The sequence below is a fragment of the Triticum urartu genome, chromosome 4A, assembly GCF_056163025.1.
Source record: "Triticum urartu cultivar PI428250 chromosome 4A, HENAU_Tu73, whole genome shotgun sequence".
In the NCBI taxonomy this organism is placed as follows: domain Eukaryota; kingdom Viridiplantae; phylum Streptophyta; class Magnoliopsida; order Poales; family Poaceae; genus Triticum; species Triticum urartu.
In genome coordinates this window covers 90,993,312-91,018,701 of record NC_141876.1, presented here as the reverse complement: position 1 = coordinate 91,018,701, position 25,390 = coordinate 90,993,312, and the positions used below count along the sequence as shown (strand labels likewise).

The 25,390-nt window shown below is 47.2% G+C and overlaps 1 protein-coding gene across 1 annotated transcript in view; it reads right to left on the bottom strand.

The window, feature by feature from the left end:
- Positions 1–20,048, bottom strand: part of LOC147974921 (uncharacterized) — a 44,229-nt gene extending 24,181 nt beyond the window's left edge. The window contains exon 1 of the mRNA XM_087520203.1: positions 19,821–20,048. Coding sequence (XP_087376329.1) covers positions 19,821–20,048 — 228 coding nt within the window. The remainder of the gene's footprint in view (positions 1–19,820) is intronic.
- Between the last annotated feature and the right edge of the window lie 5,342 nt (positions 20,049–25,390).

Genomic DNA, 25,390 nt, shown 5'->3' with positions numbered 1-25,390 from the left:
AGAGACCATCACGGTTACAAATGCGGTTGATGTATTTTAAATAAGGTCAACTTCAGGTTTTCTACAACCGGACATTAACAAATTCCCATCTACCCATAACTGCCGGCACGGCTTTCAAAAGTTCAAATCCCTGCAGGGGTGTCCCAACTTAGCCCATCACAAGCTCTCACGGTCAACGAAGGATATTCCTTCTCCCAAGACATTCCGATCAGACTCGACACCCAGGTTACAAGACATCCTCGACAATGGTAAAACACGTCCAGCAAGACCGCCCGATGCGCCGACATCCTGATAGGAGCTGCACATATCTCGTTCTCAGGGCAACACCGGATGAACACTACGTACAGCTAAAACCAGCCCTCAACTTTCCCCGAGGTGGCGCCGCAAGTGGCTCTAGTTTGGACCAACACTTAGACAAGCACTGGCCAGGGGGGAGGGGAGGGTGAAAATAAAGGTGACCCTCGGGATGTGCGACTCCCAAGGGAAAAGGCTAGGTGGCGAATGGTAAAACCAAGGTTGGGCCTTGCTGGAGGAGTTTTATTCAAAGCGAATTGTCAAGGGGTTCCCATTATAACCCAAACGGGTAAGGAACGCAAAATCCGAGAACATAACACCGATATGACGGAAACTAGGGCGGCAAGAGTGGAACAAAACACCAGGCATAAGGCTGAGCCTTCCGCCCTTTACCAAGTATATAGATGCATTAATTAAATAAGAGATATTGTGATATCCCAACAAAATATCCATGTTCCCAAACATGGAACAAGCTCCAATCTTCACCTGCAACTAACAACGCTATAAGAGGGGCTGAGCAAAGCGGCAACATAGCCAAACAACGGTTTGCTAGGACAAGGTGGGTTAGAGGCTTGGCTTAACAATATGAGAGGCATGATAAGCAAGTGGTAGGTATCGCAGCATACACATAGCAATAGAGCGAGCAACTAGCAAGCGAAGATAGAAGTGATTTCAAGGGTATGGTCATCTTGCCTGAAATCCCGTAAGGAAGAAGAACGCGTCCATGAAGAAGACAAATGGGTGTAGTCGAACGGGTCCGCACAAACGCGACGTTATCGGAACCAACCCAAAGAAGCAACACCGAAAAGAAGCACACAACATAGTAAACAAACAACACATGGACATGGCATGATGCACAACCAAGTATGATGCATGTCCGGTTTAATGATACATGGCATCGCATGGCAAAGTGCAACAAACAACACTACAACTTAAGTGGAGCTCGATATGCAACAGAGTTGCATATTGAAGAAAACACCACATGACTTATTTAGTTTCTCTCTTGTTTATGTACCCAACAGGATTAAATGTTGATTAACATGGCAAGAGGGTAAAGCATAATAAAACTATACTATCTAAAAAATTTAAATGCGGCTGGAAACAACGAACAACAATTCCGGAAAATCCTCGTATGCATATATTAGGTTTGGTACTGTTCTGCCCTAAACCATATTTTATCGTTGTTAAACATGCAAAGTAATGCCACCATGTTAAACTAGGCATTTTTCTACCCCATTTACATATAAAGTTTATTAAATTCCGAGTTATGGTTATTTAGTTATGAATTAAAATGTTTTAACATGACATAGGAGCAAATTAATGCAAACAGCAGTTTAAACATTCTAAATATGCATGAAAAAGGCATAATGTGAAACTAGATGAAATTCTAAGCATTTACATATATAAAACATTTTAATCCGATGCATGGTTATTTAAATATGAGGAATGCAAGATTATGGCATTCCCTGTAAATTTGCAAAAGAAATTAAAACAACATGGAACACGGGCTGGTCCAACCACTCTTAGTGACGAGAGGGCCCGTGGTGCTGAGATGGAAGGAGTGTGGGTGTGGAGAGGGGTGTGTGTGGACAGAGAGAATGATGAGTGGGGTCCCACTGTCATAGAGGCCAAAATGGTAAAAAATTTGGGTAGTTCACAACTGGCCCAATGGGGATACGAACCTGGGTGTTTAAGGTAACTGGGAGAGGTTTCAACCACTGCACTAGGATCAGGTGGGTTAGATAAGGGTGCGGCCGAGCTGCTCTTAAACAGTTAGGTGCCCTGGCTTGTCTTCTTCTACGGAAACAGAGGAGATGGCATCGTCGCCGGCGAGCAACGGCGGCACGGCAAGACTCCGTATGTGGCGACGGGCGTGCGGGAAGGAGTAGCAGTGCTGATCCAAGGGCGCGGGAAGGCTAGGAGCGGTGGGGCGCTCAAGTTCGAGCTCGACTCGACTCGGGCATTCAGTCGCGCACAGTGGAATTGAAGGGAAACGCGGCGAGGTGGTGAGTTCTTCCATTTGAGCGCGGGCATAGGTACGGCGACAACGCGACGCGGGGCAGAGAGGGGGTTGTGCTCGAGTTCGAGCATGCATGTGCAAAGCTGCGGTTGCGGGAGCCCGAGGACGAGCTAGTGCTTGACTCGGGCCGTCTCGGCGCTGCCGAACTGAGGCGATGGCGAGCAGGAATGCGGGATTACGGGCGAGGCATGCGGATGCGCGCGCGTGCGAGGAAACTGGCAAGGAAGCGAGCATAGCATGGATTGCGTGTGCAAGAATAAGAGCGCAAGACAGAATACTTCAACTACACCCAAAAATTCAGAGATCGTCCGAGCATCGAGATCATGGCGGAGGCGCGACCCTAGCATCTCCTACGGGTTTCATCCAGCATCGAGAAGGATAAGGGAGGAAGCCGGGTATACCTCCTTACCCTAGGATGAGAAAACGTGGCCAGCGATGGAGGGAGGCGTCGGCAGCGGGTCGACGAACTTGGCGCGATCTTGTGTCCGAGATGAAGAGGAAGAAGGGGACGTCGTGGAAGGAGTTCTCGGCCGCGGATCAGCGTCAGGATGGAACTAGGGCGGCATTCATGATCGCTTGGACGAAGGAGGGGAGGCCACGGAGGAGGGTTAGGCCGGCGGTGAGGTCGTGACCGAATCGGCCATGGCGTGGACAGCGGTGGAAGCGACGTGTGTGTGTCCCCTTACCTGTGGCGGCGGCGCGGAGGAGAGGGAGGAGAGGAAGGGGAAACCCTAGGGCGTGGTTGGGGTCTTATAGAAGGGGGAGAAGACGGCGCGACCTCGGCGTCCGTGAAGCTCACGGCGCGAGCGTGAGCGCTCTGTCTCTGGAACAGAGATGGCGACGCAACGGGGCAGGTGGCCGTGAACAGAGTTGGGCCAGGTGGGCTGCGCTGGAGCTGCCGCTAGGCTTGGTTGGGCTGCGGGTGATGGAAAAAGGCCCAAGGGGCTGCATTGGGAGGGCTTTCCCTTTTCTTCTTAATTCTGTAAATTTGAAATTCACACCTGAAGAAAAGGAAAAGGCCAGGGAGGTGGGAGATGAATTTGGCAGATATAAGAGTATCCTCATGCTCCAGGAATTATTCTCTATTGGATAAAATTCCTTTGGACATTTTTAGAGGTAGAAAAATAATTCAAGTTTGAATTAAATTCAAACTTGAGCCATTTTTGAACCCAACCAAAACACTTCCAAAAGACCTGAAACTTGGAGTAGGTGGTCTTGGCATTATTTAGGAACTATAGAGAAAGGTCGAACATTTCCCAAACAGGAAAAATGTCACAAGAGAAATAGATGGAATAAGAAGAAAGGAGAAGTAGAGGATCATGCAATAGTTCATGGGTGGAGAAGAAGATGAAGAGAAGGAGTTGCAATGCACATGATGCTCATGGCAACAACATGAATGACCAAATGCAATATGAGAAGAGGTAGACATGGCAATGCAATATAACCAATGATGAACATGTTGCAAGAAGCAAAATAAATAGAGCAAGCACAAATGAAAACACATAGAGGACACGAAAATATGGAAGTCTACTGGAGCATCGGATCCGGGGCGCCACAAACTACTGCCATATTTATTTGGAAAGTGCCATTTAGTTAATTATTTTTGTATATGATTAACAGATAAATTCCTCACTTCCAGCAATTTATTTTAGAATTTTTGGGGTTATAGAACTTTTGTTAGCTGCGGATTACTACAGACTGTTCTGTTTTTGATGAATCTATGGCTAGTAAATAGTTTATAAACCATAGAGAAGTTGGAATACAGTAGGTTTAACACTAATATAAATAAAGAATGAGTTCATTACAGTACCTTGAAGTGGTGTTTTGTTTTCTTTCTCTAACGGATATCACGAGATTTTCTACTTTAAGTTTTGTGTTGTGAAGTGTTCAAGTTTTGGGTAAAAGTTTTGATGGATTATGGAACAAGGAGTGGTAAGAGCCTAAGCTTGGAGATTCCCATGGCACCCCAAGATTATCTAAGGACACCTAAAAGCAAAGCTTGGGGATGCCCCGGAAGGCATCCCCTCTTTCGTCTACTTCTATCGGTAACTTTACTAGGAGCTATATTTTTATTTACCACATGATATGTGTTTTTCTTGGAGTGTCTTCTATTATTTGAGTCTTTATTTGTTAGTTTTCCAACATCATCCTTGCTGCACACACCTTTTTGAGAGAGACATTCATGATTCGGAAATTGTTAGAATACTCTATGTGCTTCACTTATATCTTTTTGAGTTATATAGTTTTTGCTCTAGTGCTTCACTTATATCTTTTAGAGCACGATGGTGGATTTGTTTTATAGAAACTTTTGTTCTCTCATGCTTCACTTAGATTATTTTGAGAGTCCTACAAAATAGCATGGTAATTTTCTTTAATTATTTTAGGCATTCAAGATTAATAAAAAAAAATTCTTATGAGTGCGTTGAATACTATGAGAAGTTTGAAACTTGATAATTGTTTTGAGATATGGAGATGGTGATATTGGAGTCGTGCTTGTTGAGTAGTTGTGAATTTGAGAAATGCTTGTGTTTAAGTTTGTGATTCCCGTAGCATGCACGTATGGTGAACCATTATGTTAAGAAGTCGGAGCATGATGTATTTATTGATTGTCCTCCTTATGAGTGGCGGTCGGGGATGAGTGATGGTCTTTTCCTACCAATCTATCCCCCCAGGAGCATGCGCGTAGTACTTTTCTTTGATAACTAATAGATTTTTGCAATAATTATGTGAGTTCTTTATGACTAATGTTGAGTCCATGGATTATACACACTCTCACCCTTCCACCATTGCTAGCCTCTCTAATACCGCGCACCTTTCGCCGGTATCATACACCCACCATATACCTTCCTTAAAACAGCCACCATACCTACCTATCATGGCATTTCCATAGCCGTTCCAAGATATATTACCATGCAACTTTCCACCGTTCCATTTACTATGACACGCTCCATCATTGTCATATTGCTTCGCATGATCATGAAGTTGACATTTTAGTTGTGACAAAGCCACCGTTCATAATTCTTTCATATAAGTCACTCATGCATCATTGCTATCCCGGTATACCGCCGGAGACATTCATATAGAGTCATACTTTGTCCTAGTATCGAGTTGTAACCATTGAGTTGTAAATAAATAGAAGTGTGATGATCATCATTCATATAGTATTGTCCCAATAAGAAAAGAGAAAAGCCAAAAAAAGAAGGCCCAAAAAAATGAGAATAAATAAATAAATAAAAGGGGCAATACTACTATCCTTTTTTCCACACTTGTGCTTCAAAGTAGCACCATGATCTTGATGATAGAGAGTCTCCTATGCTATCACTTTCATATACTAGTGGGAATTTTTCATTATAGAACTTGGCTTATATATTCCAACGATGGGTCGGCTTACTCAAAATGCCCTAGGTCTTCGTGAGCAAGCAAGTTGGATGCACACACACTTAGTTCTTTTTGTTGAGCTTTTATATACTTATAGCTCTAGTGCATCCGTTGCATGGCAATCCCTACTCACTCACATTGATATCTATTAATGGGCATCTCCATAGCCTGTTGATACGCCTAGTTGATGTGAGACTATCTTCTCCATTTTAGTCTTCTCCACAACCACCAGTCTATTCCACATATAGTGCTATGTCCATGGCTCACGCTCATGTATTGCGTGAAGATTGAAAATGTTTGAGAACACCAAAAGTATGAAACAATTGCTTGGCTTGTCATTGGGGTTGTGCATGATTTAAATACTTTGTGTGGTGAAGACGGAGCATAGCCAGACTATATGATTTTGTAGGGATAACTTTCTTTGGCCATGTTATTTTGAAGAGAAATAATTGCTTAGTTAGTATGCTTGAAGTATTATTATTTCTATGTCAATATTGAGCTTTTGTCTTGAATCTTTCGGATCTGAATATTCATAGCACAATTAAGAGAATTACATTGAAATTATGCCAGGTAGCATTCCACATCAAAAATTCTGTTTTTATCATTTACCTACTCGAGGACGAGCAGGAATTAAGCTTGGGGATGCTTGATACATCTCCAACGTATCTATAACTCTTGATTGTTCCATGCTATATTATATCCTATTTTGGACATTATTGGGCTTTATTACACACTTTTATATTATTTTTGGAACTAACCTATTAACCGGAGGCCCGGCCCAGAATTGCTGTTTTTTGCCTATTTTATGGTTTCGCAGAAAAAGAATATCAAACAGAGTCCAAATGGAATGAAACCTTCGGAACGTGATTTTCGGAACGAACATGATCCAGAGGACTTGGACCCTATGTCAAGCAATCAACCAGGAAGGCACAAGGTAGGGGGCGCACCTACCCCCCCTAGGCGCGCCCTCCACCCTCATGGGGCCCATGTTGCTCCCCTGACGTACTCCTTCCTCCTATATTTACCTACGTACCCCCAAACTACCAGATACGAAGCCAAAACCCTAATTCCACCGCCGTAACTTTCTGTATCCATGAGATCCCATCTTGGGGCCTTTTCCGGAGCTCCGCCGGAGTGGGTAGCGATCACGGAGGGCTTCTACATGAACACCATAGCCCCTCCGATGAAGTGTGAGTAGTTTACTTCAGACCTACGGGTCCATATTTATTAGCTAGATGGCTTCTTCTCTCGTTTTGGATCTCAATACAAAGTTCTCCCGCTCCCTTGTGGAGATCTATTCGATGTAATCTTCTTTTGCGGTGTTTTTGTTGAGACCGATGAATTGTGGGTGTTGGTGTCAAAACCAGCGGATCTCGGGTAGGGGGTCCCGAACTGTGCGTCTAGGCCGGATGGTAACAGGAGGCAGGGGACACGAAGTTTTTTCCAGGTTCGGGCCCTCTCGATAGAGGTAAAACCCTACGTCCTGCTTGATTAATATTGATGATATGGGTAATACAAGAGTTGATCTACCACGAGATCAGAGAGGCTAAACCCTAGAATCTAGCCTATGGTATGATTGTTGATGTGTATGTTGTCCTACGGACTAGAACCCTCCGGTTTATATAGACACCGGATAGGGTTAGGGTTACATAGAGTCGGTTACAATGGTAGGAGATATGAACATCCGTATCGCCAAGCTTGCCTTATACGCCAAGGAAAATCCCTTCCGGACACGGGACGTAGTCTTCAATCTTGTATCTTTATAGTCCAGGAGTCCGGCTGAAGGTATAGTTCGGCTATCCGAACATCCCCTAATCCAGGACTCCCTCAGTAGCCCCTGAACCAGGCTTCAATGACGATGGGTCCGGCGCGCAAATTTTCTTCGGCATTGCAAGGAGGGTTCCTCCTCCAAGTACTTCATAGAAGATCTTAAACACAAAGATAGTGTCCAGCTCTGCAAAATAAGCCTCCACATACTTCCATAGAGAGAATGATATTTACACAAATCTAATCTGCTGACGTATCCCGTGGTGCGACACACCACGGCTGAGCCTTTATCCGAGTCGTTTAATTACCCACCTCAGCGTGGTATGCGAGGTGGTCCCCTTGGCACGTCTTGTAAAAACAGAGATCGTGTCCCCTTATTACGGGATTCTCATCAATACGGGCGCGGGTAGCCCAACCACTTCTAGGACTCCTAGATCATAGGAAAGTCCAAACAGACACGGGGAGGACGCTTGATATCCACCCTCTTTATAAAGGGGCAAAGCTTTTACCTTTTCCCTCGCGTGCTTAATTGAATCCTTCCCCCGCCTCAAGCTCAAATGCCCAAGGCTCAAGTCAGGTGCTCCGAACCTTCAGTCATGTTTGGATCCAGCCTTCAAGGCCGATGGATGCCCTCCTCCGTCACAGAAGAAGACATCAAAAAGTTGAGGGAGGCCAGGTATCTGACCGCCGAAATGTCGCATCGGCTGCCTCCCCGAGGGCAGGCCGACCCTTCTCCCAAACCCAACGAGAGCATCGTGTTTGTCTCCCACTTCCTCCGAGGTCTAGGTTTTTCTCTGGATCCTTTCGTCAGGGGCTTGATGTTTTATTACGGGCTAGATTTCCATGATCTAGCTCCGGACTCCTTGCATATCATGACCTTTGTTGTCGTATGCGAGGCCTTCCTCTGAGTTACCCCCCACTTTGTCTTATGGCTCAAGACCTTTGAATTAAAGCCAACGGTGATCGAATGGCAACATGCAGAGTGTGGAGGCGCCTCAATACGCAAGATGACGGGAGCTCCATGGCCCAAAGGTTCCATCCCAGAGGTGTCTGCATTGTGGCAACAGGAGTGGTTCTACATCACGACTCCTAGAAGCGCCAAGTGGGCGGCCGCCCCCATTTTTCGCTAGGGCCCTCCACCACAACTGATGTCATGGATCAGCAGAGGACTGAGCTGGGGTCTAGCCAAGGACGCTCCTTTACTGCAGAGCCGCATTCGAGATCTCTTCAATGACGATATCAGTTTGGTTGCGGTAACACAAGTTATGCTGGTTCGTCAAGTCCAACCTTGCAAACGTTGGCCCCTTTGCTGGTGGGAGTTCAATACCGAGGGTCTGCGTGCCATTCAAAATTTTCTCGGCCTGACGCACTTGGATATGTATAAGTCATTCTTCGGACCTCAAGTAGAGTGTCCAAAAATCACCAAGGACGTGGGCCTGAGCAGTAACCGCGCCGCCGAACAGGTAAGGAATTTTCCAGCCGAACATATTATCTTTCCTTCGTTACGAAGTTATTTCTGAGAGTTTGCTTTTTCGACCAGGACTGGCTAACAAAGGCGAAGTTGATTCGGTGTTCAGCCCCCTCCCTGAGGGTTTGGAGAATCCGGTATTGGAAAAGATGCTCCTGACCGCACCTTGCCTGGATCCCTTGAAGGAAGCTACTTTGGAGGGTAATGCGGGTGGACGCGGGCCCCCAACGCTGCCTATTCTGACCGAGGGATTGAGCGTCTCCGTAAAGGAAGACGACCGGAAGAGGAAAAGGACTGCGCCCGAGAATTCGGAAGCCGAAGCTTCCAAATGGGAGAAGAAATCTTCCACCGGGGGCCCTACCTTGGGGGGCGCTGCTGCCGCACAAAGTCTGCGGGGGGATCAATTCTCTCGGGAGTCGTAAGTGACCCGAAAACTTTAATAGTACAGATATGCCATCCTTTTCTTCTGAGAAAATAACCACCGCATATATTTGTGCAGTTCGGGCCTTAGCCCCTCTCAAATGAGCTCGTCTTCGGGGCGTCTTCTTCCAGAGATGATGGAGAGCGAGACGCCTCCTCCGGACTCCTACGCTCTGGAAGCGGGCGACCCTGAAGTGTCGTCGCGGAGGGCCTCTCCGAGTGCGGAGAGGCCAGGAGGTGATCCAATTGATCCCCGAGGCTCCCAGTGTCCGGCTCCCGAAGAGAGTAGACAAAAGAGTCCGGCGCCGTCTATTGTGCGATCGGACGTTCGGAGGGAGTTGGTGGGGCAAGCGGCCATCTCAGATGATCACTGTGTGCTGATGAATATGGTGACGGAGAGGATATCGTCTGCCGAAAGCGGATTGCATGAAGCTTTTATGAGTCTAGTGACAAGCTTTGAGGTACGTAAAAAGGAATGTGTAATAGTCCTGCACATGTTAGGTGTGCCCTGTGTAGATAGTAGCCCCTAAGACTCTGGTTGCCGTCAGAAACGATGACGAACGGAGGATCATACTTGGAGGTAATAACCATACTGCCTTTATGTGCGGGAGATGGAAACTCTGGTGGCCAGACGGACTAGCCAGTTTGCCCGTTTAGAACGGCAGTTAGATGTGGCAGATGCCGACATCGATCTTGTTAACAGAAGGCTTGACGAGGCGTAGGGTAAGTATCCTTGTCTGGTAAACGCCACATAGGAAGAGTATGATGCCAGTGTTTTTAACATGTTATGACTGCAGATGGAGCTGCCACTGTTGAGGCCTTGCGGGCGGAACTTGCCCGAGCCAAGGAACAAGCAAGATTGGGTAATGCGGCTGCTTTGAAGGCGGCCGAAGAGTTGCGAGCCGAGAAGGCCGCACATGGCGAGAGCCGGAAGAATATGGCCAATATGGCCGTAGAATTAAAAGCCGCCATAGACCGTTGCCGGGATCTTCAAAAGGAGAACCAGGCGAAGGCGTCGGACCTTGAGAAGGCTGCTGTAACGGGGAATGACCTCCGCTCTGCTATGAGGGCAAAGAAGGAGGAGCTGCGGGAAGCTGGGGATATTGTAGCCGGGAAGTCCTTTATGCTGCAGAGGAAGTACGGAGATCCACGGTATGCCCCTCTGGATCGGCTGTGGAGTTCAGAGGATGCGTATATGGATCTGGCGGCGAGCGCTGCCGATGTGGCCAAGTACTTCCAGAGTCAGACGGACCGTGAAGTAGACCAGCTGTTTTCGAAGCAATTCCTTTCTCCTGAGCGTCTGCTTTCGTTGACGGACCAATTAGCTGAATGGGCCGAACTAAATAGGTTGTCCGGACTCTCCATGAGTTCTATTGTGGATCAACTATGGCCGGGAAGGTCAAAACCGAGCAGCTATTTCAGCTTGGTGCAGTAGGTCCTTGATGTGGTACCGCGCATAAATGCGATGAAGAGGTCGGCGTGCATAGAAGGCGCATGGATGGCCTTTTCCCGTGCTAAAGCATACTGGGCAGAGATGGATTCTACCACTGTTGCGGCGCAGGATTCGGCCATAGGTCGAATGGCTGCTGAGCACTACTTTGAGGAAGTTCTTGAGGGTTCTCGTTTGACAGAGACCCAGTGCTCAAAAAATATTATGTTTGAATGACATGTAATCTCATTGTAAGCGAAATGCTTTTTAGATTTTTATGAGGCTACTTTTATACTTTTGCCTGAAAGTAATGTGATGCCTCCTGGGCGGCCGTTTATGTATACATGTGTATAACCTGAAAGATTGCAGTCGTCGGCTTCAACCCCCATGCATATAATGCGGAGGTGTTCGCAAAAACACGCGTTCACACTTAACCCAATGTCTTGGTCCTATTAAGGAGGTGATAGCGGAGCGAGCAAGGCAACCAGACTATAATGCTTTAACACTTTCACTTAGCCATAGGAGTTTGACAGTGGGGCTACTAGATAGCCCCTGGTGGCTCCACACTCTCCTGATCCCGGTGTGCGTATATGCCTGGCCGGAAAGCAGCCCTTCGTTAAGGCGGAGGAATTCTAACATTCCCATGGGTCATCGAGTGGTTGACCAGTCTCACGCTAGATCATGACAGTCAGTTTTTGGCTTTCTCTACTGAGGTGCTCGTCCGGATGAACCAGGGCACAATCGTAGTAGTTCTCCTGGTGCTACCTTAGCCGGTAAAGCAGAACGTAAGGCACCAAAACACAGGAGCCGGGCAAACCCAACATTTGACCAAAGACAATGATTCGGAGCTGATGCATATAAGGCCAAACTCGCGACGCCGACCACTCCCTAGGGTATTCGGTCTTTGTGGTATAAACCGGGCCTGAAGAATGGCCTTTGTAAGAAGCCCCTTGTCTCCACGTACGTGCATTGTTCTGGCATGGCCACATGCCAAGACGTCAGCATCCTTCCCAACGGTGGATATGTATCAACAAGAGACAGTAATAAAGGTTTACGCAGGGTCTTAATCTAAAAAGAATCCTTGGGTCGGGTCCCTGCTGCACGTCTGCGCCTGTGTCTCCGTTGTGCCATATCCTGGACGGGTGTAGCACGATGATCATCTTTAAAAGAGAGGAATTTAGGTAAAAAGGTTGTCGTGCATAAGGATAGTTTTCTAAAGAAACCATGTATAATTCAAGATAAGAAGAAATCGCCACTCGTCTGCGTGCATTGAGCCCCTTGTACTTTTGAAAGATAGGGGTGTGACCGTTTATTCGATATGAGTAGCGGCGTCGGACTTGATTAGTTGTGTCTGAGGTCTTGACGACCTATTGGATGCTTTTGCTGGTCCGGGCGCCTTTAGTGTGCGGCTGCCCAGACAACCTCACTTTCTTCGGCGCGCAGAGATCGCTTGATACTTTCGTGCAATGAAATGATGCCACGTGGACCGGGCATCTTGAGTGTTAGGGAGGCGTAGTGTGGTATTGCATTAAAGCGAGCGAAAGCTTCGCGTCCGAGTAGTGCCTGATAGCCACTTTTAAATGGAGCGATGTGGAAAGCTAAATGCTCGCGACGGAAGTTATCGGGGGAGCCAAATATAACTTGTAGTAGGAGGGAGCCCGTACAACGAGCCCCTGGGCCTGGCGTTACTCGTTTAAAGGTAGTATTGCTATGGCGAATTTGTGTTGGGTCTAACCCCATCCCGCGGATTGTATCCTGATATATTAGGTTTAGGCTACTGCCACCATCCATCAAGACTCATGTGAAGTGGTATCCGCCAATTACTGGGTCTAATACCAGTGCAGCCCATCCTGCGTGCCGAATACTTGACGCGTAATCACGATGGTCGAAGGTGATCGGTTGAGACGACCAGTGCCGGGACTTCACGGTGACAGGCACTTGGGTAAATTTTTCAGGGAGTGCCGCATTGTTTTTTCTCTTGATCACGTGTAACACGTTTACTGTTTTGACTTCGGGTGGAAATTTCTTTTGTTCCCCTTTGTCTTGTTTGGGAGGTTCGTCCTCGTCTTCACTTGGTGTATCCTCCCCCTTGTGTATGGCGTTAAGCTTGTCGGACTGCTTGAAGACCCAACATTCTCTGTGGGTATGATTAGCAGGTTTGCTGGGGGTACTATGGATCTGACATACTAGGTCCAGAATTTTGTTGAGGCTAGACAGTTCATCCCTGGTGCCTTTGGAGGGCGGCTTTTGGTTTGGCCGAGGGACTTTGAATCCGGCATTTACTGCCGTGCCCTTCGTGCTGTCTTCTTTATTCCGGCGTTTGTTATTGTTGTTGCGCCATGATTTCCCGTTTCCATCTCTAACTTCAGATGTACTGGGGTCGCTGGTGCTGCATCTGGCTAGCCAGCTGTCCTCACCCGCACAAAAGCGGGTCATGAGGTTTGTTAATGCGGCCATCATTCTCGGTTTGTTTTGGCCGAGGTGTCTGGCGAGCCATTCATCGCGGACGCTGTGCTCGAAAGCCGCTAAGGCTTCGCCGTCCGTGCAGTCGACCATCTGGTTCTTTTTAGTAAGAAACCTATTCCAAAGCTTTCGGGCTGACTCTCCGGGCTGTTGAGTTATGTGACTCAGGTCGTCCGCATCCGGAGTCGGACATAAGTCCCTTGAAAGTTTGCCCGAAAGGCGTCTTGGAGCTCTTCCCAACTTCCAATGGAGCTTTCGGGGAGGCCTTTGAGCCAGTGACGAGCTGGCCCTTTGAGTTTGAGAGGTAAGTACTTGATGTCATGGAGATCATCCCTTCGAGCCATATGTATATGGAGGATATAGTCCTCAATCCAGACCCCAGGGTCTGTTGTTCCGTCGTATGCCTCTATGTTTATGGGCTTGAATCCCTCTGGAAATTCATGGTCCAGCACCTCATCGGTGAAACATAGGGGGTGTGCGGCACCCCTGTAGCTGGGTGTGCCGCGTTGTTCGGATATTTGTTGTGTTGCATTGCATGGGTCGCGTGTTGCATTGTGAGCGGCGTTGAATGCCGTTCTGTAGTGATAGAGGGGTCATCTATCCGACCAGGTGGCTACTTTGATATTTGGTTGTGGGGGGTCTAAGGCCTCCTCATCGAATTCGGGTAGCAGCTTTCGCTTTGGGTAGCTCTTGGAGGGGCGATTATCGCCGTACCTTGCTACAGTGTTGAGTATTTTGCTCCATCTGAATTGGAGTGTGTCTTGCGCGGCCTTGAGCCTTCGCTTCTTATTTTTGAGGCTCCTCCCGGTGGCAACAAGCCTTTTACGGGCGTTCTGCTGCTCCGGGTGCCTATCCGGCGTTATGTCGTCCAGACCATTATCCTTGATAGGGTTTGTTTGTTCGGTTTGATTATCAGGATTGCCGTTGTCCGGCAGCGGTTCGCCCTGCTCCAGCGCTAGGTCTGTGTGATCGCTATTTCTGTCGGGGCGGGATTTGGGGCAGCGCTTGTGTCGCCACTTTGACTGCTTTTCGAGGGAACAATCCTTTGGTGCGTCCTTCTGCTCTTCGTCGTCATCTTTTGGTGCGTCCACCATGTATACGTCGTATGACGAGGTGGCGTTCCAGGGCTCAATAGGCGCTGGTTCTTCATTGTCTCCTTCATTGGCGTCCATACCGTCAATGTTGTCGGAGTCGAAGTCGAGCATGTCGGTTAAGTCGTCGACAGTGGCTGCGAAGTGGGTGGTGGGTGGGTTTTGAATTTCTTCATCGTCCGTACCCCAACCTTGCTGACCGTAGTCCGGCCAGGGCTCTCCTGATAAAGAGAGAGACTTCAGTGACTTCAGGATATCGCCGAAAGGCGAGTGCTGAAAGACGTCCGCAGCTGTGAACTCCATGATCGGCGCCCAATCGGATTCGATCGGCAGGGGCGCGGAGGGTTCGGAGTCCGGAGAAGAATCCGGCTCCATGGAGTCATGAGTCTTGCAGAGTACGGGGATGGTGTTCGGCTCAACCGCTGTTGGGATTACAGCCCCCGAGGTGGCGTCCAACCGCCCATCCTTGATCGGCGCGGTTGGCTCCGAACTAAGGTTCGGAGCCGATGCGGGTGCGGCCTCCAGGGCACTGTTCGGAGGCAGAGCTAGATCATGCTCGTCGTGATAGAGCGGCGCGCTCGGCAGTTGTTCGAATCCGTCGAAGATCAAGTCCCCGCGGATATCGGCCGTATAGTTTAAACTTCCGAATCTGACCTGACGGCCAGGGGCGTAGCTTTCGATCTGCACTAGATGGCCAAGTGAATCGTCCCGCAGTGCGAAGCCGCCAAAGACGAAGGTCTATCCGGGGAGGAAGGTCTCACCCTGGACTGCATTGCCATTGCTGATCATAGGAGCCATCGGTCCTGACGGCGACGGCATAGAGGAACTCTCAATGAAAGCACCAATGTCGGTGTCAAAACCGGCGGATCTCAGGTAGGGGGTCCCGAACTGTGCGTCTAGGCCGGATGGTAACAGGAGGCAGGGGACACGAAGTTTTACCCAGGTTCGGGCCCTCTCGATGGAGGTAAAACCCTACGTCCTGCTTGATTAATATTGATGATATCGGTAATACAAGAGTTGATCTACCATGAGATGAGAGAGGCTAAACCCTAGAAGCTAGCCTATGGTATGATTGTTGATGTGTATGTTGTCCTACGGACTAGAACGCTTCGGTTTATATAGACACCGGATAGGGTTAGGGTTACATAGAGTCGGTTACAATGGTAGGAGATCTGAACATCCGTATCGCCAAGATTACCTTCTACGCCAAGGAAAATCCCTTCCGGACACGGGACGGAGTCTTCAATCTTGTATCTTCATAGTCCAGGACTCCGGCTGAAGTTATAGTTCGGCTATCCGAACACCTCCTAATCCAGAACTCCCTCAGTGGGTTTATGACCAAGTTTATATATGAACAATATTTGAATCTTCTCAGAATTCTTTTATGTATGATTGGTTATCTTTGCAAGTCTCTTCGAATTATCAGCTTGGTTTGGCCTACTAGATTGATCTTTCTTGCAATGGGAGAAGTGCTTAGCTTTGGGTTCAATCTTGTAGTGTCCTTTCCCCATGACAGTAGGGAAGCAAGGCAAGTATTGTATTGTTGCCATCGAGGATAACAAGATGGGGTTTATATCATATTGCATGAGTTTATCCCTCTACATCATGTCATCTTGCTTAAAGCGTTACTCTGTTCTCTTGAACATAATACTCTAGATGCATGCTGGATTGTGGTTGATGTGTGGAGTAATAGTAGTAGATGCAGGCAGGAGTCGGTCTACTTGTCTCGGACGTGATGCCTATATACATGATCAAACCTAGATATTCTCATAACTATGCTCAATTCTGTCAATTGCTGAATAGTAATTTGTTTACCCACTGTAATACTTATGCTCTCGAGAGAAGCCTCTAGTGAAACCTATGGCCCCCGGGTCTATTTTTCATCAGATTAATCTTCCAATACTTAGTTATTTCCTTTTCCATTTATTTTACTTGCATCTTTATTTCTCTTTACCATAAAAATAACAAAAATATTATCTTATCATATCTATCAGATCTCACTCTCGTAGGTGACCAAGAAGGGATTGACAACCCCTTTATCACGTTGGTTGCGAGGAGTTTATTTGTTTGTGTAGGTGCGAGGGACTCGTGCGTGGCCTCCTACTGGATTGATACCATGGTTCTCAAAAACTGATGGAAATACTTACGCTGCTCTGCTGCATCACCCTTTCCTCTTCAAGGGAAAACGAACGCAGTGCACAAGAGGTAGTATGGGCCTACATGGGCCATAGGGGAGAGGGGACGCAGCCCACAAGGGTTGTTCGCGCACCCCTTCCATGGGGAGTCCAAATTGTACTAGGGGAGGGGCACGCCCCCTTTCTTCTCCTCTTCCCTCTCCCTTCCCCCTTTCCCTCTCCATGAGAAGGAAAAGAGGGGGCCGAATCCTACTAGGACTTGGAGTCCTGGTAGGACTCCCCTCTCCTTGGCACGCCCCTGGTGGCCGGTCGGCCTCCTCCCCTCCTCCTTTATATACATGGGCAGGGCACCCCTTGGAGACAGACCAACTGTTCCAAGCAGTGTGCGGCGCCTTCCTCCACAGTTTACTCCTCCGGTCATTTTCATGTAGTTCTTAGGCAAAGCCTTGCGCGGATCACATCACCATCATCGTCACCATGCCATCGTGCTGACGAAAATCTCCCTCGACCCTCTGCTAGATCAAGAGTTCGAGGGACATCATCGAGCTGAACATGTGCTGAACTCGGAGGTGTCGTACTTTCGGTACTAGATCGGATGGATCGTGAAGACGTTCGACTACATCAGCCGCGTTAACCTAACACTTCCGCTTTCGGTCTATGAGGATACGTGGACACGCACTCACCCACCCGTTGCTAGTCATCTCCTAGATAGATCTTGCGTGATCGTAGGAACTTTTTGAAATTGCATGCTATGTTCCCCAACAATATCGCACACACCCTCATCTGGCTGACCATTCACTACTACAGGATGCCGCTAACGTGAAACTATGATCAGAGACCCTTCGATGAAACTGTGTGCGATGCACTAATCACAAACGGTGGTGTAAAAAACTTGTCAAAAAGGTGCAAAACGTTTGTGATGGCGGAGCCATCAAACACGGTTCAGTTTTTAGTTGCGTGTGTGATGCAGGTCATATGGTTCAGTTCAATTAACTGTTTGCAATAAGGAGGAACCAAATAAAACGGGCAGCCAGATGAAGGTGTGTGTGATATACAGCATACGGTTCCCTCAGATGAACTGTTTGTGATTAGGAAACACAGAAACGGTCAGCCAGCTCAAGGTGTGTGCGATATACATCATGCAGTTCACTCGGATGAATTGTTAAAGTTGAGACAAGAGAACTGAAACAGTTGAATAGAACAAGATGTGTGTGATACGCAGTAAACTGGTATGTAATCAGAAATGTGTGCGAAGACCGATAATAACACAGACAGTTGTTGCTAATAAGACGTGTGTGTTGTGGGATGGGATTGCATACAGAACAACAACATATATATACACACTTATAAGGACATGGTTGAATAACCAAATTAAAAATCCACTTACATAGGTGCCTACTACAACCATGGCATTTGCACACACCAAAGTAAACTGTTACATGCATAATTACATAGGTGGGTACTACACACATGACATTTCCACACACCAATAAAGTAAACTATATATTACATGCATGATTAACTAGCATAAACGATCATCTGATCATCATCTACATCTTGTGACGCTTGCTCTGCTTGTCGCTTGATCTGGGCTCGTCGATTTGGGTAACGAGGCACTTCCTCATGTCAACGATCCGCCTGTGCATCTTGTAGCATGTGTACACGCTCTTGGCAGTGAACATGAGGTGAGGTTCATCTGGTTGCCGCATCTAGGCCCTATGCTAGGATACGAGACTTATTCTGTGGGCATCCTGTTTATCTTTTCATAGTAGGCATCGATGATGGCCGAGGTGAGTTCAACCAAGGAGTCCTTCGTCATGCTGCCCCAGACCCTGTAGTGCTCATGGATTTTGACAAGGTTTTGGCAGGCCAAACCCGTAAACCTGAGCGCTTTTACATCGTCGGTGGTTTCCGCCGTGGCGAACTTGTGGTCGGTGCTGTTGACAAACCTGTTGAAATGGCCGCAAGGTCCTATGGCCATGCAGTAGTGGTAGAAGAGGACATGATGGCGCACGCACAACTAGGCGATGACAACCTTCTGATCTATGCCGGGACGACCAACGATGTATTGGAGGTCGATGCCGACCTCCTTGTACTTGTCTCGAGCAAGCAACTTCTTAATGCTATTGATGTAGTTGTCCACCATGGCTAGGTCGATGGTGTACACCACTAAGAGATCCGTCTCCCTCGCGTGGGTCTCCACTCTATGCTCGCCAAACTCCATTGGAGCACCGCTGGACATCCTCTCTGTATGTGTCGTCATGGGTGTGCTTGTTGTGTTGTGGGCCGCGATCGAAAGGTTGAAGAGACTAAGGTTATAATGGCCATGGGAATTAACGGGGAAGCCGGACGGCCAGGAATATCAGCAGGCCCTGATGGAAGTTCTAATTTGCAGCATGTAACTCCATCATGCTGCACGTAACTGCATCGCGTGGCAACGCGTGCGATGCAACCGTATGCATATGGGCCCCCCAACGTGATCGTGCACACGCCCAACCGCTGGCAGAGCGTGCGCGAAGGGACACGAGCAGAGCGCTCCGCAGTCTCCTCAATGGTGAGCAAACATATATATATATATGTAGACACACACACACACACTGCAGGTTGCTGCTAACGCGACACTATGATCAGAGACCCTTTGACGAAACTGTATGCGATGCCATAATCGCAAACCGTGGTGTAAAATAACCATCAAAAAAGGTGAAAATGTTTGTGATGGAGGATGCATCAAACGCGGTTCAGATTTTAGTTGCGTGTGTGATGCAGGGCATACGGTTCAGCTCAATTAACTGTTTGCGATGAGGAGGAACAAAAGAAACATGCAGCCAGATGAAGGTGTGTGCGATATACAACATACTGTTCACTCGTATGAACTATTTACGATTAGGCAACACAAAAGAAACGGACAGCCAGATGAAGGTGTGTGCGATATACAGCATGTGACTCAGTCGGATGAACTGTTTATGTTGAGACAACAGAACAGAAATGGTTCGGCAAACAGGTCTGTAATCAGAAATGTGTGCGAAGACCGATATTAACACAGATGATTGCTTCTAATTTATCTGTTTGGGATTGATGAATTCATCACCGACGGGTTCCCTAGTGTGGTCCGTGTTCATCTGATCATCATCTACTTCTTTTGCTAGCTTGATGTTCCTTGTATGTTAAGTTTCCATTAATTGATGGCGTTTTATGAACAGGCCACCATTTCCTGCCATTTCCTCACATGTTTCCCGCCACCCAGCGATATTGCGCATAGGCGGCGCGCGATGCACGGAGGCGACAAGCGCAGCCTGTAGCACATGCACATTTTCCAAGCATGCCAACCCACGAAAGCGCCGCCTCTGCCATCAACCTCGTCGGCGAGGAAAACGAGCAGGTGCCACGACCTGTTGAGGCCGAGGCGCTCCCTGGCAACACGATGGATGATGCTGTGATGCGCGTCATCGCCAAGGTTGTGCAGACCTTTGGCGCATGATGCTTGAGCACCAAAGATCAAGATAGGCATGACAGCGCCGACAGGCTGCAGCTCCCCACACAACATGATCGATGGCACGCCGCAGAGCAAGCTAGGCGCGTCCATGCCGATAGGCTACGGCTCGCCGCAAGGCGAGACCGTTGGAGTGCCGCAGAGCAAGAGGCGTGGCGCACCGAATAGCAAGAGTGGATCCATCGGTGTTTGCCTGCTGTCGACACAGCATCGCAACTGGGTACACATCCCGTCAGTACCCCCATTCCTCGCCAGGAGTGGGCAGAGGCCCTCAGTGCTGTACTTGCACCAGAGGCTGGCCACGCCATACTTGCACCGGACGCCCGCCACGCTGTGCACATGGGTGCCTCCATTCGCCTTGTCCATAGGCTCGATCGCCTCCTTGGCCCAGGTGTGCACCTGGGCGCAATAGAGGAACATGGCCATCGCATCCTCGAGCTGGTGATCTCCGATGTAATAGCCAACTTGGAGCTCGAGATCACACTCCAGGTGTACTGTGAGCGTGTCAACCGCTTGGACGAACGCCTGCACGAGTTCAGGCAGAGCCAAGATCTACCGTAGGCAAGGGCTGCTGGTCATGGTCTCATGAACGCGTTTTATTTTGAAAAGTCGTTACGACGTGGATAGCTATGTATTCACAGCAATCATAGCATTGCTCTGTTTCAATGTGTGTACTCTGTTTTCCATTCTTATATGTTTTGTTTCAATGTGTGTATATACGCTTTCCATTCTGTATATGTGGATGATAACAACTAGATTTAAATTAGTATAAAAATAGATAGAAAATGGAATTCATAATATATATATATTAATTGTTCATTAGTTCATCACTGAATATATATATATATATATAATATCATCGCATATACGTGATGATACTTAACTACTAGGTACGATGCATAAAATTGAAAGCGAACAATACTAAAACCAATAATCCCTCTTGGGGCCAGTATTCCGGCAGCCTGTTGCCAGCAACTCCCTGGTGCACGGCGTCTACCCAGTGCAGAGGCAGTACTCCGCCTCCTCCGCCTTGTAGTGCTTGACATACTGATCTTCCTCTTGCTGGCGGACACGTGCGGCCGATCTTGCCATTTCGTTGGGCGCCCACCGGAGCTCCTCGTCAGTGACATGCTAGAGCTTATTAGCCCACCTCCACGCAATGACGAGGCGCCTAGCGCCTATGACCTTCCTCGCGAAGTACCCGTCTTCGTCCACCTCCTCGGCACGACGACGCGCCCACCCCCAAATCTTCGCCGCCTCCTTTTTCTAGGCGGTGTCACGGGCTTCACTGGCCGCCTGGAACCTGGCTTCCTCCTCCGCCATCTCTTCCTTGAACGCCACTTACCTCGCTTTCTTAACCGGTGGCTGCGACTTCCAAACGCAAAGATTTTACTGGCCCCAAAACCAATCCAAAGTTGGGGGGGGGCTGGCGCAACCTCGTCAAGCGGCGTAGGGGTCCTCGTTGCTGCTAATCGAGTGAGCATCCTTGGGGGGCGATGAGTCCTCGTCGGCGCGTGGGTGGACCAGCGGCGCCATGGCAGAGATTTGAGAGAGAGAGAGTGAGAGAGAGAGAGAAAGGGCGAGTGAGGGGAGGATGTAGATGAGAATGCAGGCGGGACGACGTGGGTAAGGTAGTATTTATTGCTGGCCGGAATCTCGATCGACGGGGCAGTACACACGCCGGTCGCCGGAATTTACGAGTACTGTAGTTTGAATTACACACGATTCCCGCAGCAAAATCTGTGTGTGAACATAATAGCTGATGGTTTCCAATGCAGAACCGTGTCTGATTAATGATCCCCACCACTCACCTACCAAACCTCGGGCAACGAGAAAGAGTTCCAATCGTGTGGGGCCGGTTGTCTTGCCAAATCTTAACATTTTCTTTTTTGAACACCAGATATTTACATCGTCTAATGGTTTTTTTAACTCGCACACAAGTACACAAAAATATGATTTTTCAAACCGCTATGGTTAGGCATTGCATGTAGATGTAGTTCAAATTTGAATTACGGTCATTAAATGGTTAGAAAATCACTTAATTGTCTTTAGAAGGTAAAATGACCCCTGAAATTTTCCAAATTTTCACATGACAGATTTATTAGTGCACATTAAACATAGAAAAAAAAATTGAAGGCCATAAGAGGAAGCTATCTCCCGTTCCTCATCAAACATGCATTGTTCCCTCTGGGAACCACGAACCTTCTAGTGAGTTTCTCCGGTGTGTGAGGGGTGTGTTTCCAGACTGTCGTCAAACATGCCAATTTTTTTACCACATCATCTTGGTGTCATGACATTAAATCAAGCAAGATTTCATGTTTTTCTGATAATTTTTTTAATTTTTTGGAATTAAAATACCATGGCACTCCATGCATGTGCCCATGCCTTGTGACCAATATGTTTGAAAATTCCTTCTAATTTACGGCACATGGAATTAACTCGCACACAAGTACACAAAACTAAGATTTTTCAAATTGTTATGGTTAGGCATTGCATGTAGATGTAGTTCAAATTTGAATTACGGTCATTAAATGGCTAGAAAATCACTTAAATGTCTTTAAAATGTCAAATGACCCCTGAAATTTTCAAAAATTTCACATGACAGTTGTATCAGTGCATGTTAGACGTAGAAAAAAAATTGAAGGCCGTAAGAGGAAGCTATCACCCATTCGTCATCAAACATGCATTGTTCCCTCTCGGAACCACGAACCTTCTAGTGAGTTGCTCCGGTTTTTGAGGGGTGTGTGTCCAAACTTTCGTCAAACAGGCCAATTTTTTTACCGCATCATCTTGGTGGCATGACATTAAATCAACCAAGGTTTCATGTTTTTCTGATCATTTTTTTATTTTTTGTAATTAAAATTCCATGGCACTCCATGCAAACGTATGCATGTGTCCATGTCGTGAGACTAACACTGGTGCACGTCGGTCCTAAACAAACAGTTTTTAACCCCTTTCCGCGACGGTATTTCGAACCGTCGCCAAGTGAGTATGGGCGATAGGGGGGTCCTTCCCACACGACCCAGAAACCGTCGGGGATAGGGCCCCTATAGTACTCCTAATCATTTCTGCTCGCATTGCCATCGCAGTCGGTATTCTGTGGTGCTATGTTTACGATGCACGGCCCATCACAAACGGTACACTATTATAGAACGTATATGATGCGCGGCCCGTCACAAACGGTTCACCATTAAGAAGATTAGCTAATCATCGTATGAGTGTCGGACAGGATTATGAAACGTCGAACCGTCGTAACATCGTCGTACACAACAACTATCGCACACGCTACCTGATACGTATCCAACATATCTATAATTTTTGATTGTTCCATGCTATTATATTATCTGTTTTTGTTGGTAATGGGCTTTATTTTACACTTTTATATTATTTTTGGGACTAACCTATTAATCGGAGCCCCAGCCCAAATTGTTGTTTTTTGCCTATTTCAGTGTTTCATTGAAAAGGAATATCAAACGGAGTCCAAACGGAATGAAACCTTCAGGAACATGATTTTTGGAACAAACGTGATCCAGAGGGCTTGGAGTGGATGTCAAGAAACAAACAAGGCGGCCACGAGGCAGGGGGCGCGCCTACCCCCTAGGCGCGCCCTCCCTCCCCTCGTGGCTCAACCGACCTACTTCTTCCTCCTATATATGTTCACATACCCCGAAAATATTTAGGAGCACCACGGAACCATATTTCCACTGCCACAACCTTCTTTACCCAAGAGATCCCATCTTGGGGCCTTTTCCGGAGCTCCACCAGATGGGGCATTTATCACGGAGGGCCTTTGCATCAACTCCATGGCCCCTCCGATGATGTGTGAGTAGTTTACCTCAAACCTTCGGGTCCATAGCTAGTAGCTAGATGGCTTCTTCTCTCTCTTTGGATCTCAATACAAAGTTCTCCTTGATTCTCTTGGAGATCTATACGATGTAACCTTCTTTTTGCGGTGTGTTTGTCGAGATCCGATGAATTGTGGGTTTATGATCAAGTCTATCTATGAAAAAATTTATGTATGATTGGTTTATCTTTGCAAGTCTCTTTGAATTATCTGTTTGGTTTGGCCTACTAGATTGATCTTTCTTGCAATGGGAGAAGTGCTTAGCTTTGGGTTCAATCTTGCGGTGTTCTATCCTAGTGACAGAAAGGGAAATGACACGTATTGTATTGTTGCCATCGAGGATAAAAAGATGGGGTTTACATCATATTGCATGAGTTTATCCCTCTGTATCATGTCATCTTGCTTAAGGCGTTGCTCTGTTCTTATGAACTTAATACTGTAGATGCATGCTGGATAGAGGTCCATGTGTGGAGTAATAGTAGTAGATGTAGGCAGGAGTCGGTCTACTTGTCACGGACGTGATGCCTATATACATGATCATGCCTAGATATTCTCATAATTATTCGCTTTTCTATTAATTGCTCAACATTAATTTGTTCACCCACCGTAATACTTATGCTATCTTGATAGAAGCCACTAGTGAAACCTATGGCCCCCGGGTCTATTTTCCATCATACAAGTTTCCAATCTATTTTATTTTCCAATCTTTACATTCAATCTATATCATAAAAATACCAAAAATATTTATGTTATTATTATCATCTCTATCAGATCTCACTCTTGCAAGTGGCCGTGAAGGGATTGACAACCCCTTTATCGCGTTGGTTGCGAGGTTCTTATTTGTTTGTGTAGGTACGAGGTGACTCGCGCGTGGTCTCCTACTGGATTGATACCTTGGTTCTCAAAAACCGAGGGAAATACTTACACTGCTTTACTACATCACCCTTTCCTCTTCAAGGGAAAACCAACACAGTGCTCAAGAGGTAGCTAGAAGGATTTGTGGCGCCGTTGCCGTGGAGATCTACGCCAAGTCAAGACATACCAAGTACCCATCACAAACTCTTATCCCTCGCATTACATTATTTGCCATTTGCGTCTCATTTTCCTCTCCCCCACTTCACCCTTGTCGTTTTATTCGCCCTCTTTTCCGTTTGCCTTCTTTCCGTATGTATCTTTGTTTGTGTTTCCATGTGCCTTCTATTTGCTTGTATCTTTGCTTGCTAAAAATCTATTGGCATGGATCCACTTAAAGTGTTCTACTTGGATCATCTTCGATCCTTATGCGCTCGTGCTGAAACCCCAACTAGCCTAGTTGATGGGAAATCTTTAGATGAGCATGCTCATTTCGTGCGTCACCATTTGTGTGAAAAAGAGATACTTTTATGGGATCAAATAAATAGATTGCTATGTTATGCTTGGAATCTTTGTGAAATTTGCGATCTAGCTTGTTGCTCCAAGAACCCTAAAAAACACCTCCCCATCCTATGTGAGTTTAATGATAATGAAATCTTATCTTCTTATGCAAAGGGTGTTTATAGTTACTACGATATCGAACAAATTTAAGAATTTTTTGCTTTTCAGGGTGGTTATA